Source organism: Astatotilapia calliptera, chromosome 3 (assembly GCF_900246225.1).
Source record: "Astatotilapia calliptera chromosome 3, fAstCal1.2, whole genome shotgun sequence".
NCBI classification, from domain to species: Eukaryota; Metazoa; Chordata; class Actinopteri; order Cichliformes; family Cichlidae; genus Astatotilapia; species Astatotilapia calliptera.
In genome coordinates this window covers 44,506-60,526 of record NC_039304.1, presented here as the reverse complement: position 1 = coordinate 60,526, position 16,021 = coordinate 44,506, and the positions used below count along the sequence as shown (strand labels likewise).

At 42.2% G+C, this 16,021-nt stretch overlaps 1 protein-coding gene across 3 annotated transcripts; it reads right to left on the bottom strand.

Moving 5' to 3' along the window:
- Positions 1-990: 990 nt before the first annotated feature.
- On the bottom strand, positions 991-13,058 carry LOC113015715 (PC-esterase domain-containing protein 1A). Of its 3 annotated transcripts, XM_026157904.1 has the most exons (7): positions 4,604-4,926; positions 4,248-4,329; positions 3,353-3,432; positions 2,891-3,123; positions 2,529-2,679; positions 1,672-1,936; positions 991-1,537 (listed from the first exon to the last, which is right to left on the bottom strand). In XM_026157904.1, the coding sequence occupies exons 1-6, from the start codon at positions 4,604-4,606 to the stop codon at positions 1,805-1,807; spliced, it is 681 nt and encodes a 226-aa protein (XP_026013689.1). In that variant the 5' UTR covers positions 4,607-4,926; the 3' UTR covers positions 991-1,537; positions 1,672-1,804. The 3 variants fall into 3 exon arrangements, with proteins under 3 accessions (XP_026013689.1, XP_026013680.1, XP_026013668.1); XM_026157895.1 differs by lacking the exons at positions 991-1,537; positions 1,672-1,936; positions 2,529-2,679; ... (1 more) ...; positions 4,248-4,329; positions 4,604-4,926 and adding an exon at positions 8,534-13,058 and having other exon boundaries at positions 3,394-3,432; XM_026157883.1 differs by lacking the exons at positions 991-1,537; positions 1,672-1,936; positions 2,529-2,679; ... (2 more) ...; positions 4,248-4,329; positions 4,604-4,926 and adding exons at positions 8,189-8,374; positions 8,534-13,058.
- Between the last annotated feature and the right edge of the window lie 2,963 nt (positions 13,059-16,021).

Sequence of the window (16,021 nt, the reverse complement as noted above, 5' to 3'; positions counted from 1 at the left end):
TGTTATTTCGCCCTGTCATCGTTCTTTTAACTCTAAGTATCATAAAGTAATGTGGTGACATGTGGAAGGATGTGTTTCCAGACAGCATTTTAGGCACGAGTTAGGCTGTAGGTTGCAGGCACTGATCTCACATTGTGTAAGTGTAGCTGGTTCTAATAGTCTGAGCTGCTTGAAGCTTTATTCGTGAAGAGCACATTAACTTACAAAAACCGTTGCTAGCTAGTTCAGCTGGGTAATATTTTCTTAGAACAGCGGGGCTACATGCGGTGATGCTAGAATTAGCCATGGTATCAAACTACCTTCAACAGGTGGTCAAGCTGAGTCCACAGGCGCACTACGTTTCCCCGGAGAGCTCCTTCATTCTTCATATATCCGTGTCGGGCAAGAGTGTAAAGCCCGCGGCTGAATGGCCTTTGTTCAAGCACTCAATCATGCGCGTGAAGGAAACGCGGGGAGCGAAAGAGGGAAAAGAGAGTGAGAGAGTGTGTCATGGGTAGAGAGGACGACCGGGAGCAGCGTTCTAACGGGCTACAGGCTATGCAGTGTGCAGTACTGTTATTAAAGCCTCATCTCTTCAGTACTCTCCGGTGCCTCGGCTGATTTCTGTCTGCCTCACTACTCCACAAAAGTGAAGGGAGTTAACCCCGAAGGAGGACAAACTTCGGCCCTGGAGGAAGCATCTCCCCTCGTGTCTCCCGACCACGGTCAGGGGACTGACGGCGAGGAATGGTTAACACTGGGTTTACGCTGTAGGTCAATGAAGGACTGGTTAGGCAAGTTTTCATGAACTGTTGATCAGATTTCAAGAAACAAACAGTGTATTCAGATCAATCTAAATCTCTGTTGCAGACTAAAACTGCAATTGAATTCTAAACCCATATCAGTGGAGTATTTGCTTTTTCTTTTAGGCATAAAAAACATCCACGACCAAAGCAAGAAAATGTATATAAAAACCTGCTTTTGAAAAATACAGTAAATACAGCAAAGAGCTCCTCTTGTTTGTGTTTTTATTTTGAAAAGGCTGTTACATTCCATCTCTGCACAAAAATGCTTTCAGTTTCCAAACTAAAGCGCCCTACAGCGGAATTGAAACATACAGAGCTGCTCCCTGTCGAACTTCAGGCAAAAGTAAAACGAAAACTTTAGATTTCAACAAGCATTTGGTATCAACTCTCGCTTCTGAACTACATGGAGACACACCCTGAAAGCAGAATTAGGGGTATCACCGCACACACTGGAGTGTAAACAAGTGGAAATCCTCAACTTGCCCCTTAAAAAATTACAATGACTAAAATTTAGGAATACGCGAGATCGGGCACACTCGGAAAGCGTCAACTTTGCACTTTGGGAAACACGATATCTGATCTTCTTTCGAAATTGGTCCCCGAAAAATCAATTATTCAAATTAAAGTATTTCTAAATATATTTATCTGTTCAGGTAGTACCGTGATGAAGAAGGTGGTGGAACTGGAGCAGGATGAATAGGATGAATAGGCACTGTTATAGGTTGGCTGTTCCTCAGCAACCTCCGTGTGATCTACACCCAAAAAAGGGGAGAAAAAAGGTGAAGTTCAAACCCTGCAGAAAGCTTAGACACCAACAAACCACATTTTATCCTAGAAGTGCAAAATATTTTCCTGCATGTACGTGCGACTCCTGACTTCCTTTCACCATAGACAGTCACAGGACAGGGCAATATCACAGGACAGGGCAATATCACACCCCAGGCCTCTGCAGCGTGCTGTAACAGAAGAGAAGTTATCTTGCGATGAGCAACTGCGTTCCAGTGGACTCTGTCCTTCATTCAATGGTGCAGTGAGAATCTGAACTGGAAATGGAGGTCCAACACATCCATCCCATAGACATCGGCCAGAGTTCCACTGTAGAAGTTGGCTTCAATCACATCGTAGCGCAACTGGGGTGCCTTGTGCTCAATCTGAGGCAAATAAGGGGCTTTAAGGCTCAAAACAGAAGATGGTAAAATAAAAAAAATTAAATAATTTTTAAATAATTTAATAATTTAATAATTTTTTAAATACTTAATTTATAAAGTAAGTATTTAAAAAAAACTCAAAAAAAAACTACAGATCGCACCATAATATATTTATTAAAATTTATAAAAGAAATTTAGGCATCCCCACTTTGACACAGTAGCATCTGCTGTAATAGTTACACCTCTGATGAAGTCTCAAAAGCTTTATTTTGATACCAAGATTGCAATTACAACTCTGAATAAACAAAGAAATACTGACATATCCAATATACTATTAATTTTGGGCATGTCATTTCAAATAGAAATGACCCTTGGGGTTTCAGATGTTAATGCTATTCGATTTCTGCTGTTACTCAGCCTCTAAAAGCACTTGGCTGAGAGGACAGTGGCATCACATTATCCACTACAGGCACATGGCTTATGCAAATTTTTTAGATCAGCTTTCCCCAGATGACAAGAGACTTTTGACATGCAATGTGTTTAACACGATCAGATTAGTGTTAAATCATAATATAAATGGGACTTGCTAACGGACCTCAGGCACCAGGAAACCGCCTTTGATCCTCTCTCCTAAGGGCATGGTGAGGTTCCACACAACCAGCGTTTCCTCTGGCAGAGCCTCACGCAGCTCGTCGAAGAACCTATGAAGGTTCTCCTTGTAGTCATCAACCCAGCTGCAACTGTATCTAGAACACCCAGTGCAGACATAAACAGGAAGAACAAAAATCACTACAGTGGGAGGAATTCAATTGGGAAAACAAAACGTTGTGCTATGATTCTTCTGAACTGATAGATGCACACAAAAAACTCCATCACTCTCACTTCTGACTCATCTCACATTATCTCTTTAATGAAATCAAATCAACAGCCTTATTAATAGTTACGCAATATACTCACCTTGAAATATCCCAAACACAGGAGTTAACAAAAACCACATCTGGTTTCAAACCATGGCGGAAGTCCTCCAGGATGCTCTTCATGTAGCGAGAACAGATACGCGTCACTAAGTAAAAACGGACCAGATGGTGGGCGGACTGAAACTGTCGAACTTCCTTGTACTCTGTGCCGTTGTGCATTTGACCCAGACAGCCCCCTTCCACCAGGCAGTCCTGTTCGAAGCTCATCTCACCCTAAAGAAGAAGTGTGAGGACAACACAAACGAGGAGGTGAACAGATATAAAGCACGTCATTCAAATACACCCATTTTTTTACATTACAATTTAAATGACACCAGTGGCATGATTACAAACTTTATATTGCATAAGTTAGCTGAGGTTTTAACTGGTAGCATGCACATGGTTATACACCCTGCACGCTTTTTTGTATCAATGTATAAAACTGGTAAATTTTAGCCCTTGCCTTGCTCCGCAGTTGTCTCAAGGAAAGATATTTCTCTTTTTGTACCAGCAGAACAAGATCCTTGTACACTGCCCGCTGAACTGAGGAAGAAATAAAATGATAGATTAGAAGTAGTCCCCATAGATTAGTACATTACATTATACAGATTCGATAGTAGTCCTTTCATTGGGCACACCTTTCCAAGTGCACTTTAATATTTAATTCATCACTTAGCAGAAAATGGGCTGGTTTTAGCATTTTAGAAATTGCTGATAAACTGAACTTGATTACTACCATCTATTTGAGCCAGAGAATGGTTTAGAAAGGGAAAAATATATACAAGACTTCTGGATAAAAATGTCTTGATGACAGCAGTTGACACTGGGGCACAGGATACATTGAATAAGGTCAGAATTTAGGGCTTAGAACATTGAGTTTTCATAGGGTTAACAACATGAAAACATGGATCCATCCTGGATTGGGTGAACAATTTAACCTGGTTGTGGCAAAACACTCATCTGGGGTAATTTTAGTGCTGCCCCATTAAATTACACATATTTGCAAATACACTGCAACATACCTGAGTGTAGTTACTGACCATGTTCATCCCTATGATCACAGTGAACAGATATGGTTACCACACTCTTGTATAATAAAGACGCCACACACAAATCTGCGTGTCTGATGCCATTATTTGAACTTGAACAAATGTCATGAAGAACTAGCTTATGTTATTTATGAAGGTAAACGGGTATCAATTCCAGCACAACCAAACTGAACCTAATGAAGTGGATGTGAACGGTACATACAGTTTATTCACAAAACAGTCAACGTTGGGCAAACAAGAACACCTTAAGTATAAATGCACAAGATAATGTAAATACCGATTCATTAATTTTGTCAGCCAGCTACTCACTGGAGTCTCCCAACACCACCATGAACTTGTTATGGAGCAGCTGGCTGGCCTGCAGGTGGCTCACACTCTTCATGATCTCCCGCTGTTAAATTACAAAGTCAAACACTGTTGCGTCTTTCTATGGGCTCAAATTGCGGTCATAAATACTTTCCACTAAAAATGCCTAAATGTGTAAACTCAAAGGTGAGGTAGTTTTTCCAGATGAGATATTGACCGGACATCAGAGTTTCTCTACCATACTTCCAAGCTTCTCGCAATAACATTAGCTTACTAATGACCAACAGTGGTTAAAAAATAAATAAAATAGCTGGCTATTTTTCTGTTGGCTTAAAATCACTTATGTAATAAACACTTACCATTTTTGAGTTTAGATGCAAACTGTACCACTAATTCCAGCCCCTTGTAAATGCTATATGTGTTGGTGTTATTTTTCAACCAGCTTAGCTAGCGTTTAGCTAGCGTTAGCCAAATTTCCTCTGAAGTGGCTCTTGCGCCACTAAGTTTTTAGTTTCAAGACCCGAAGTTGCGACAGCCTCCTCAACCACTTAGTGTTTTAAAAGTTTAAAGTTGGTGTGAATTTAAAAAAAAAAATATTACAAATATTTCACTCCGGAGTTTCAAGCACACCCCCAAACTGCAGGTGTCGCCAATTAAATGGTGCTTTTAACGACTGTGCACTACCTTAATGGGTCGACACTAATTTTAAAATAAAAAAGAAATTACTTAATAAATTTTTTAAAAAATTAATTTAATATTAGAGAGGTATTAGATGCTTTTAAAAAAAAGATTTTTAAAAATTAACAATATGAATTGTTTTGTTTTTTTGTTTTTTTTTTAAATATACGTGCACATATGGAATTACAACCACGCCTCTTCTTGTGCCTGTTAAGCCATTTCCTACTTCAAAAACAATGCCTTTACTGTGATAACACTAGCTGGCCCAAGGTTTTATGTGAGTGAAGTTGGCCCCCCCCCCCACCTTCTTCAAATCCAACAAAAGTGGTATCAAACGTTTGTGCTACATTTGTGCTGGTTTGTGCTGCAGAAATTTTTGTTTGTGCCGCTATTATTTTAAAGATATTAACAAAAATTTCTAGAGGTCAACCAGCCCCCCCATATTAATGGAATCAAACAAAATTGATGTCAAACGTTTGTGCTGGTTTGTGCTGCAAAAATGCTTGTTTGTGCTGCTAACATTTTAAAATTTTTAATAAAATAACGTCTTGATGCGTGCTTAATCATCCAGGTAAGTAAATCCCAAAAGGTTGATTCTGTTCATCTGGACATTTTCAGTTGGAGAAACGTTTCGTCACTTGGATGAGTGACGAAACGTTTTAACAACAACTACTGAGATTTGCTTGAAATACTATGATTTAGAAGAAATACAATGACTCCATACAAATACGATGCTTTGGCACAAATACTATGATTTGGCACAAGTACTATCATTTAGTACAAATACTATGATTGGGCAGAAGTACTATGTTTCAGTACAAATACTATGATTTGGCAGGAATACTCTGGTTTAGCAGAAATACTCTGATTTAGCAGCAGTACTATCTTTTGGTAGAAATTCCTGCTAAAAGGTACTATTTCTGCGTTTTAGCAGAAATACTGTAATTTGGCATAAATACTATAATTTGGGGTAAATACTATGATTTGGCACGTATAATATATTCAGCACATATATTATAAAATAACAGAAATATTATGATTTGGCCCCAAAACCATGATTTTGCACAAATACCATGATTTTTGCAAAAATACTATGATTTAGCAGAAATACTATGATTTAGCAGAAGTACTAAGATGTAGTAGAAGTACTTTGCTTTAGCAGAAATACTATGATTGAGGAGTAATACTTAAACATAGGAGAAATATTGATACACAGACACACATACACAGACAGTAAAGGGAACAGGAGCTGTTGAGAGTCTGGGCTTGGTATATGTAGGTCAGTTGAATTAGCTGCACCTGCTGTAGTCAGCCCTTACACACACAGACACAGAGAGAGGTGTGTTTTCTTCAGTGTATTTCTGACATTCAGGATTCCCCTCGAACAAATGGCCATAATTTCCTAACCGTAGAGACTAGAACGTTCATTCAGACATCGTTTTGTTCAGAAGAGATGGGGGAAATCTTCAGGTCTTCATAATTCAGAGATAAAATATAAATTATTAAAGATATATGACTTGTAATACACTGTAACTGAGTAGAGGCGAAGCAAAAACTGCCTTGACTTGCCCTCAAACAACCTTTGGTAACTCTAAATCTATATGGAGCATCAAAATCGTTCTTTCACCGTAAGAAACAGCAGGCTTTGGTGAACAGTCATGGAAATTTTCAGGGCTCTGTGGAAATCCATCAAAAAGATATGACGAGAGAAAAAAGTGCCTCATTTCCAGAGTTTGAAATCTGAAGAAATCTGAGCGAGGGACAGATTTCCACCCCTCAAACAAGTCTAACTCATCTCAGAACGGTAATAGGTGAGAAAATAATTCTTGAATTGTGAGTGTCAGGAGTGTCTGAAGATATACAGGGAGAAGCCTCATATCTTAATTTCGCTTCGTTAAGGAGATATGACAATTTGAAAATGCCTCTCATTAGAGAAATCCAGCGGTGATTTTGAATAAACTCTCCATTGACTTTCAATGGAGAGTTTTGAGACTTATTGTTGCTCTGAGGAGATTTGCAAAAAATCTGTAACTCCCACAACAATGATAGTGACATTTCCTGAAAGCCAGCAAAAATACCTACGTTTTGATGTATAATTTGTGGAAGTTGAGTGGAAATTGAGCGAGTAGCAAGAAGTTGTTTGGACATGAAGAGAAAATCTGCTGAAAAAAGCTGAAAAAGTTGAAACCCGTTTTCAAAAATACCCGTGTACGTGTGGACGTAGCCTCAGTCTCTGACTGGAAGCGCTAATTCGTCATTCGGCTTTTGTCAGACTAAAGTAACTGTTAAAACTGTTTGAAAAGCTAAGCTATACAACAAGGAGAGATTGAGAATTTCCTTTTAGTTCTCAGTTTATTTGATATTGACAAAAGTTAGTCAGTTTTGTCTGTTCTTCTGTAAAACAAACTAAGATTTATTTTTAGAATTAATATTTTGTTTCTAAGTGGAATTGACAATTTAGTCTGTTTCGTTTGTTCTATTTTGAAACTTAAACGCTTTAGCGGCTGCCTTTTGTGTAGTTTGCAATATTTGCCTTTATTTATCTGAAAAAGTCTCATGTTCCTTAAGTACATCTACCCTGTTGAACTTATTATGGGAAATAAATATTTAAATAAAAACAAGCTGCTGATTATTTCACATTTTACTTGTGGGCAACGGCACATTTAAATCTTACAAATATAGTTATTTGGCTTATATCGTGATAGATATCGTTATCGCCTGAAATGAAAAAAACATATCGTGATATGAAAAAATCTTATATCGCCCAGCTCTACTTAAAGCCAGCAAAAATACCTACGTTTTGATGTATAATTTGTGGAAGTTGAGTGGAAATTGAGTGAGTAGCAAGGAGTTGTTCAGACATGAAGAGAAAATTCAGAACAGACGAGTGTGCACTGGGAGTTAATTGCATAGCAACCATAGCAACGCATGTATTTTCTGAAAAATCACAAAGTTGCAACTGAAAACTTAAAGAGTCATTACATGAAAACGGTAACAGATATGAAAAAGCTGAATCACACAGGAATAGCCCAATCATTTGAGAACATTTTAAAGTTTGAATGGAGTTTCTAGGTCAAAGTATGAGGCAGTAGTTAAGTTTCAAAGACAAGAAAGTTTTAGCAGAATTGTGGAAGTTTCCCATTCATTTCAATGGGACAAATTAAAGGAAAAAAGTGTAATATTTTAAATAGTATAATAGCAATAAACACCAAAAGATATAGCTGGAATTAGCAGAAAGAGCAGAACAGTTTAGAGTTTGAACGGAGAAAATCGGCTGAAAACTGAGGGAGTAGTTAAGTGCCGAAAAACGCGGAGCAACTATAAGAATAAAGTTTAAAGAGAAACAGGATCTCAATAGTGTGTGTAGCGAACCCCCCCGAATGAAGGATGACACTTTACTGATGACGTTTTGAAGGTTTAATGGCAGTAAACCATCAATCTCACCGTAAGAGCTGGGGATGTATACACAGAAACAGCGTGTAAGCAAAATAATCCACACTCTTACAATCGTAAACCTTATAACATGAAGTTCGTTTCAACGTAACATTTAACAAATGTAGCGACTATCACAAAAACATCTAAACGTCTCCTTATTTACATCATAACCATACCTTGTGCCTCTATCAAGGGGGCTGCTAATGACAAAAGAAATCACCATAGGCTCCGTTAAGCCATCACTTTTCTAAACTCCCGCGACTGCTGCTGAAAACTGCGCCAAAAACTGTTTTACAGGAAATCGTCCCATCAAAATAAAAGCTTCTACACACGGACAGGAAGTTGGTAGTAGAAAACAGGAATGAGTGCCAAAATAAGGTGCAAAGAAAGGCATTCAGGGTTATTTACACTCCCACCAAAATTACGAATAATTGGTTTACATAAGAACCAAAATGAATAATTTTCCCAAACAAAATAACCCATGTAGGAGTTACCTTAGGAACTTTCTAACAACAATACAAGTTTTTGTACTGGACGCTCAACAACTGATAGTTTAGTAGAGCGTTGACCTTTATTATTGAGTCTCTTTTCTCCAAGTGAGATCTTTACCCTTCGCACAAGTCCATCTTTTCCACTGACAGTCTCTACAACTCTTGCAAGTCTCCATTCCCCTCTGGGTGCCAGTTCATCCATTTCCAACACAACATCACCTACTTTTAGATTCCTCTTTGGTGAGTGCCACTTTTGCCTTGAAATGATGTTGTGAATGTATTCTCATCTCCAGCGGCTCCAGAACTGCTCTGCAAGGAACTGCACGCGGCGCCACCTCTTCTTGCTGTACAGGTCCTCATTTGAAAAGGCACCAGGTGGGGGCAACGGTGCATTGGATTTCATGTGCAGCAGATGATTGGGCGTGAGCGGTTCCAGGCTGTTGGGGTTATTCAAGTTATCTATAGTCAAGGGTCTGCTATTGACTATAGCCATGGCTTCGTAGAATAACGTCCGTAATGAAGCATCATTGAGTCTGTCGTGAGCCAGTGACAGAGTGGTATTCAGCACACTTCTGACAGTCTTTATCTGACGTTCCCACACTCCCCCTGCATGACTAGCATGGGGTGCGTTCATCACAAAGTCACATTGTTTTTCAGTCAAGTATGTATTTAGTCTCTGAGTGTCTAGCTCATTTAAAGCTGCTTTAAACTCATTCTGAGCACCAACAAAGTTCGTTCCCTGGTCACATTGGATGTGTCGAACTGCACCTCTGATTGAAATGAAACATCTTAATGCATTAATAAATGCATCAGTAGACAAGTCCTCTAAGAACTCAATGTGAATGGCACGAGAACAAAAGCAAGTAAGTAGGAGTCCATACCGTTTGTGTTGTTTTCTTCCCTCAGTTGTCACAAATGGACCAAAACAGTCCATGCCACAGTGTGTGAAGGGAGGAGAGGGCTCTAAGCGATGTGGAGGTAGGTCACTCATCCTCTGACCCTCTGGAGCTTTGCGGAGTCTGCGGCAGATCACACATTGTCGGATGAATGAGGCAACTGTTTTACTCATTCCAGGAATCCAGTAGCCACTGGATCTGATTTCATTTATGGTGAATCCCTTTCCTTGGTGTTTTACTTTGTCATGACAGTGAGATATTATGAGTTTGGCTGTACAATGTTCTTTTGGGATCACGATCGGGTGTTTGAAGGTGTCACTCGTTGCATGCTGGAGTCTCCCTCCCACCTTGAGGAGACCATCTGTATCCATGAAAATGTCCAGTTTAAACAGTTTGTTATGATGTGGGAGCTGTTCTCCTTTCTTCAGCTGTTTTATTTCCTGTTCATACGCTTGACTTTGTACACGTCGAATGATCACAAGTTCAGCATTTTTCTGCTCACTCACTGTAGCTGATGCATTTGACTTGATGTGTCTAGCCCTTCTTATGAGACGTGCTACAGCTTTAATTGCTTTGGACCAGGAGGAGAACTTACTTAGACATTCAGCAAGACTTACAGTGTCTGTGACTTTAGTTAACATTGTCTGTACTTTTCTGACTTCTGGATCTCCTATGGTCAGATCCAGCTCAACAGGTTGTGCTGTGGGCAGTTCATTTTTCCACAAAAAGGAGGGGCCAGTGAACCAGATAGACTTATTTAACTCATTGACAGTTACACCTCTCGAAGCACCGTCAGCTGGATTCAGTTCTGATGGCACGTAAAACCACTGCTGAGGGCTTGTACTTTCCCTGATCCTCTGAACCCTGTTAGCTACAAAGGTGTGGAAACGACGTGCATCATTGTTTATGTAGCCCAGCACCACCTTTGAATCAGTCCAGAAGTACTCCTTTGCACCATAACACAGTTCTTCCCGTAACATGTTGCTGACTGAGACTGAAACTACAGCTGCTGTTAGTTCAAGTCTGGGGATTGTGGTCAGTTTAGTTGGAGAAACTCGAGCCTTTGCTATTACCAGAGAGCAGTGAACTTCACCTTTAGCGTTCTTTGCCCTCAGATAGCTACATTGTCCATAACCACTTGAGCTTGCATCTGAAAAGTGGTGCAACTCTATTTCTTTAGTTTCACCAAAGTTAGCAGGCAGGTAACAGCGAGGTATGTTTAGCTTGTCTAGATTTACAAAGTCACTTTGCCAACTCACCCACCTTGGCTTGAGTGCATTAGGTATGGGGTCGTCCCACCCGACACCATGCTGACACATTTCTTGCAAGATTTTCTTTCCATTCAGCACATATGGTGCTAAAAATCCAAGTGGGTCGTAGATTGACGCGACAGTGGATAGAATACCTCTGCGTGTGGCTGGCTGGACTTTCAGTGTGTTGTCAAATTTGAAACAGTCCTTTTCAATGCTCCACTGGATGCCTAGTGCTCTTTCTTGTGGCATGTCTTTGAATGTCAAGTCTCTTATGTTAATATTTACAGCACACTCTGATGCAGGTATACTTTGCAAAACAGTGTGATTGTTAGAAACAAACTTGTGGAGACGCAGGTTACCTTTGCGGCAGATTTCTCTGGCTTCTTGTGCCAACTGCATTGCTTCTTTCACTGTGTTTGTGCTCGTAACTCCATCGTCGACATAAAAGTCTTTCTCAATGAACTGTGAACCTGCTGGGTGCGAGTGGCAGTGCTCTTTGGCTAAGTACTTCAGTCCATAATTTGCACAGCCTGGAGATGATGACGCACCAAAAAGGTGTACCTTCATTCTGTATGTTTGAGGTTGTGTGCTTGTATCACCGTTTTTCCACCAGAGGAAACGTAGATAGTCCCGGTCCCTCTCACTGACGTGGAACTGGTGGAACATCTTTTCTATATCGCACATTAAGGCAATAGGATGTTGCCGGAATCTCAAGAGAATGCCAGTCAGATTGTTTATTAAGTCTGGCCCTTGGAGGAGATGATCATTGAGACTTGTTCCATTGTGTTTGGCTGAACAGTCAAATACGACACGCAGTTTTGTGGGCTTTTTGGGGTGGTAAATCCCATGATGGGGGATGTACCATTGTTCACCTTGTGTTCCTTCGTTGTGTACTTCTTCCACGTCTCCTCTTTCAATTATGTCATTCATGTATGCAACATAATCATTTTTGTAGTTCTCATCCTTGTTCAACCTTCTCCTTAAGTGTTCCAGTCTGATCTCTGCAAGCCTTTTGTTGTCTGGTAAGTTTGGCCTTTGCTTGAATGGAAGAGGCATCTCACAGTATCCTTGTTCATTTTTCTTTATCCCTTCCTTAAGTTTTTCCAGAAAAACGACATCCTCTTGTGAGACCGTTTTGTCACATGCCTTTGTGTCCTTGAAATCTGATTCAAGAACATTGATCATGTCCATTGGTGTTACAGCAGGCATTTCCTTTACCATGACCCTATGGCACAGACTTGTTTCAGTTTCATTTGACTCTGATGAGCCACCAACAATGCTCCACCCTAGGTCTGTCTGTATGGCAAATGGCTCATTGTCTTTTCCGAGTAGAACCTGTTTTGGAGCTAGAGTTCTGGGACAGTTAAATCCAATGAGTAGTCCAACATCACAACTCAGGAGAGGGGGTATCTGATCAGCGATCTCTGACAGATGGGGCCATTGCCTTGCAGTTTCATTTGTGGGTATGTTGTCATAGTTAAATGGGATGTAGTCCTTTGTGTAGGAGGGTGGAAGGTCGATGTGAACATCTGAATTATAACCTCTCACACGTAACCCTGCTACTCTCTGGCTTTTGACTGTCATGTGAACTCCCAGCATCGTGGTTAGTTTTAGCTTAACTGGATGGGATGCTGCTTGTAACTGGTTAGTTACCTCCTCACTGACAAATGTGTTGTCACTTTGTGTGTCTAATAAAGCGTACACAAGCTGCTCTTTAGATGGACTCTGAGTAGTGGAAACCCACACAGGAACAATCATGGAGGTACTACCTGATTGACCCACCTTAGTAACATTCAGAGCTGTGGCTGCCATGGTGTCATTTTCTGTGGTTGAAGCGACGTTTGTAGAGCTCTGAGGCCTTTCATTTGCCATGTGACTCTCATTGTGCAAACAGGTGGGGTGTCGTCCTTTGCAAGTGTCACATTTGTGGCGATGACGACAGTCTCTGGCATTGTGGCCCACCTTTAAGCACCCGTAGCACAGTTTATTTTCCTTCACAAATGTCCGTTTGTGGTCTAGTGACTTCTCTGAGAAGCTTGGGCACTTTGACAACTGATGACTTTCATCTTATGAAAGTCATCAGTTGCATCTTTGGTAGTTTTCTGCCAGTAAGCTGGAGTTCCTCTGAGTGGCTGCATAAATCTGATTGCATCTTTATTTCTTACCAGCTTCTCTACTTCTGTCTTACTTTGTAACATTCCTGATGTGATTTTGCGTCCATCTTTCGTCATAGTTTTACCTTTCCTTAGCTGTATTGTCATGCTGGAATTAGCCAAATGTATTTCAGTGACAAACTGTGAGAAAAACAGGTAATTTGTGTCTTTAGCAAATCTTGCATCAATGTTGAAAAGCCTTGACTTGAAGTAAGCACTTGGTGTGAGTTTAAGAAGTCTCTTTTCATCCAGTGTATTCTGACCGGTAGGAAACTGCACAGGAAATGCCATGGCTTCCAAATGAGGAGTTCTGAAGAAGCTAACAGGATTGTTTCTTTCTGCAGGAGCCACACAATATGTGTTATCAGTGAAACAGAGAATCTCTTCTGAAATGTCAACAGGCTGCAGACAACTTTCTAGAGCAAAACCTCCATTGTTCAAATCACTTTCTGGTTCATCTGGATTGATTTCCTCTGGTTGTTCATCACAGGATTGCATATTAATAGCTTGTTCACTTTCAGACTCACTTTCGCACAAAAGGGCATCTTTTTCATAGTTGTCAATTTCCATTAAATCTGCTTCATCATAATCATCACTTCCCATGCTGGCTTCATCACTGCTGTCATCATCAGGTAACGTTGGATCACAAAGCAATGCTTTGTCCTGATGATATGAGGTTTTGTGCATTTGAAGGAGCTAAATGGAAAAATGAGAAAATAAAGTAAGTTTCAAAATTTCTTCAAAATTGATTTCTCACTAGTTAAAAACAGCAAAAAACTATACTGTTGAATTATTATCAGTAGTTTGTGAAAACATTGTATTGCAGTTTAAATCAATTGATTATCTTACCAGTGACTGCAGTAATGCTGACTCCACTGCTTCTGACGTTCTCAAACACAGAGTAGAGAGTGAATGTGTATTGAGTTCCAGCAGTGAGAGATGAGAGTGTTTGATTCAATGGTCCATTTCCAGCTGGTGCACTGATGCTTGTCTCTGTACCATTAAACTGGAGAACAAAGCTGACATTGTTGTTGACTTTATTCCACTGCAGAGTGATGCTGGTTTCATTTTGTCCTGATGATATGAGGTTTTGTGCATTTGAAGGAGCTAAATGGAAAAATGAGAAAATAAAGTAAGTTTCAAAAATTCTTCAAAATTGATTTCTCACTAGTTAAAAACAGCAAAAACAGACTCTGGCTAAGGCAATCTACACCACACCAGGGCCTGAGTTGCCGGCTGGGGTCAACTACACCACACCAGGGCCTGTGGCTCTGGCTGAGGCCACCTACACCACACCAGGGCCTGTGGCTCTTGCTCAGGCCACCAGGGTCTGTGACTCTAGCTAAGGCAATCTACACCACACCAGGGCCTGAGTTGCTATTGAGGCCACTTACACCACAGCAGGGCCTGTGGCTCTGGCTGAGGCCATCTACACGACACCAGGGCCTTAGTTGCTATTGAGGCCACTTACACCAGACCACGGCCTGTGGCTCTGGCTGAGGCCACTTACACCAGACCACGGCCTTTGGCTCTTGCTCAGGCCAATTACACCACACCAGGGCCTGTGGCTCTTGCTCAGGCCACTTACACCACACCAGGGCCTGTGACTCTGGCTAAGGCAATCTACACCACACCCGGGCCTTAGTTGCCGGCTGGGGCCACCTACACCACAGCAGGGCCTGTGGCTCTGGCCGAGGCCATCTAGACCACACCAGGGCCTTAGTTGCTGGTGAGGCCACTTACACCACACCAGGGCCTGTGGCTCTTGCTCAGGTCACCAGGGTCTGTGACTCTGGCTAAGGCCATCTACACCACACCAGGGCCTGAGTTGCCTGCTGTGGCCACCTACACCACACCAAGGCCTGTGGCTCTGGCTGAGGCCATCTACACGACACCAGGGCCTTAGTTGCTATTGAGGCCACTTACACCAGACCACGGCCTGTGGCTCTGGCTGAGGCCACTTACACCAGACCACGGCCTTTGGCTCTTGCTCAGGCCAATTACACCACACCAGGGCCTGTGGCTCTTGCTCAGGCCACTTACACCACACCAGGGCCTGTGACTCTGGCTAAGGCAATCTACACCACACCCGGGCCTTAGTTGCCGGCTGGGGCCACCTACACCACAGCAGGGCCCGTGGCTCTGGCCGAGGCCATCTAGACCACACCAGTGCCTTAGTTGCTGGTGAGGCCACTTACACCACACCAGGGCCTGTGGCTCTTGCTCAGATCACCAGGGTCTGTGACTCTGGCTAAGGCCATCTACACGACACCAGGGCCTGAGTTGCCTGCTGTGGCCACCTACACCACACCAAGGCCTGTGGCTCTGGCTGAGGCCATCTAGACCACACCAGGGCCTTAGTTGCTGGTGAGGCCACTTACACCACACCAGGGCCTGTGGCTCTTGCTCAGGTCACCAGGGTCTGTGACTCTGGCTAAGGCCATCTACACCACACCAGGGCCTGAGTTGCCTGCTGTGGCCACCTACACCACACCAAGGCCTGTGGCTCTGGCTGAGGCCATCTACACGACACCAGGGCCTTAGTTGCTATTGAGGCCACTTACACCAGACCACGGCCTGTGGCTCTGGCTGAGGCCACTTACACCAGACCACGGCCTTTGGCTCTTGCTCAGGCCAATTACACCACACCAGGGCCTGTGGCTCTTGCTCAGGCCACTTACACCACACCAGGGCCTGTGACTCTGGCTAAGGCAATCTACACCACACCCGGGCCTTAGTTGCCGGCTGGGGCCACCTACACCACACCAGGGCCTGTGGCTCTGGCCGAGGCCATCTACACCACACCAGGGCCTTAGTTGCTGGTGAGGCCATGTACACCACACCAGGGCCTGTGGCTCTTGCTCAGGTCAC

Excerpts from the sequence above, each read along its gene's own strand:
- LOC113015715 (XM_026157895.1), bottom strand. The coding sequence starts at position 12,869 with ATGGCAAATGAAAGGCCTCAGAGCTCTACAAACGTCGCTTCAACCACA.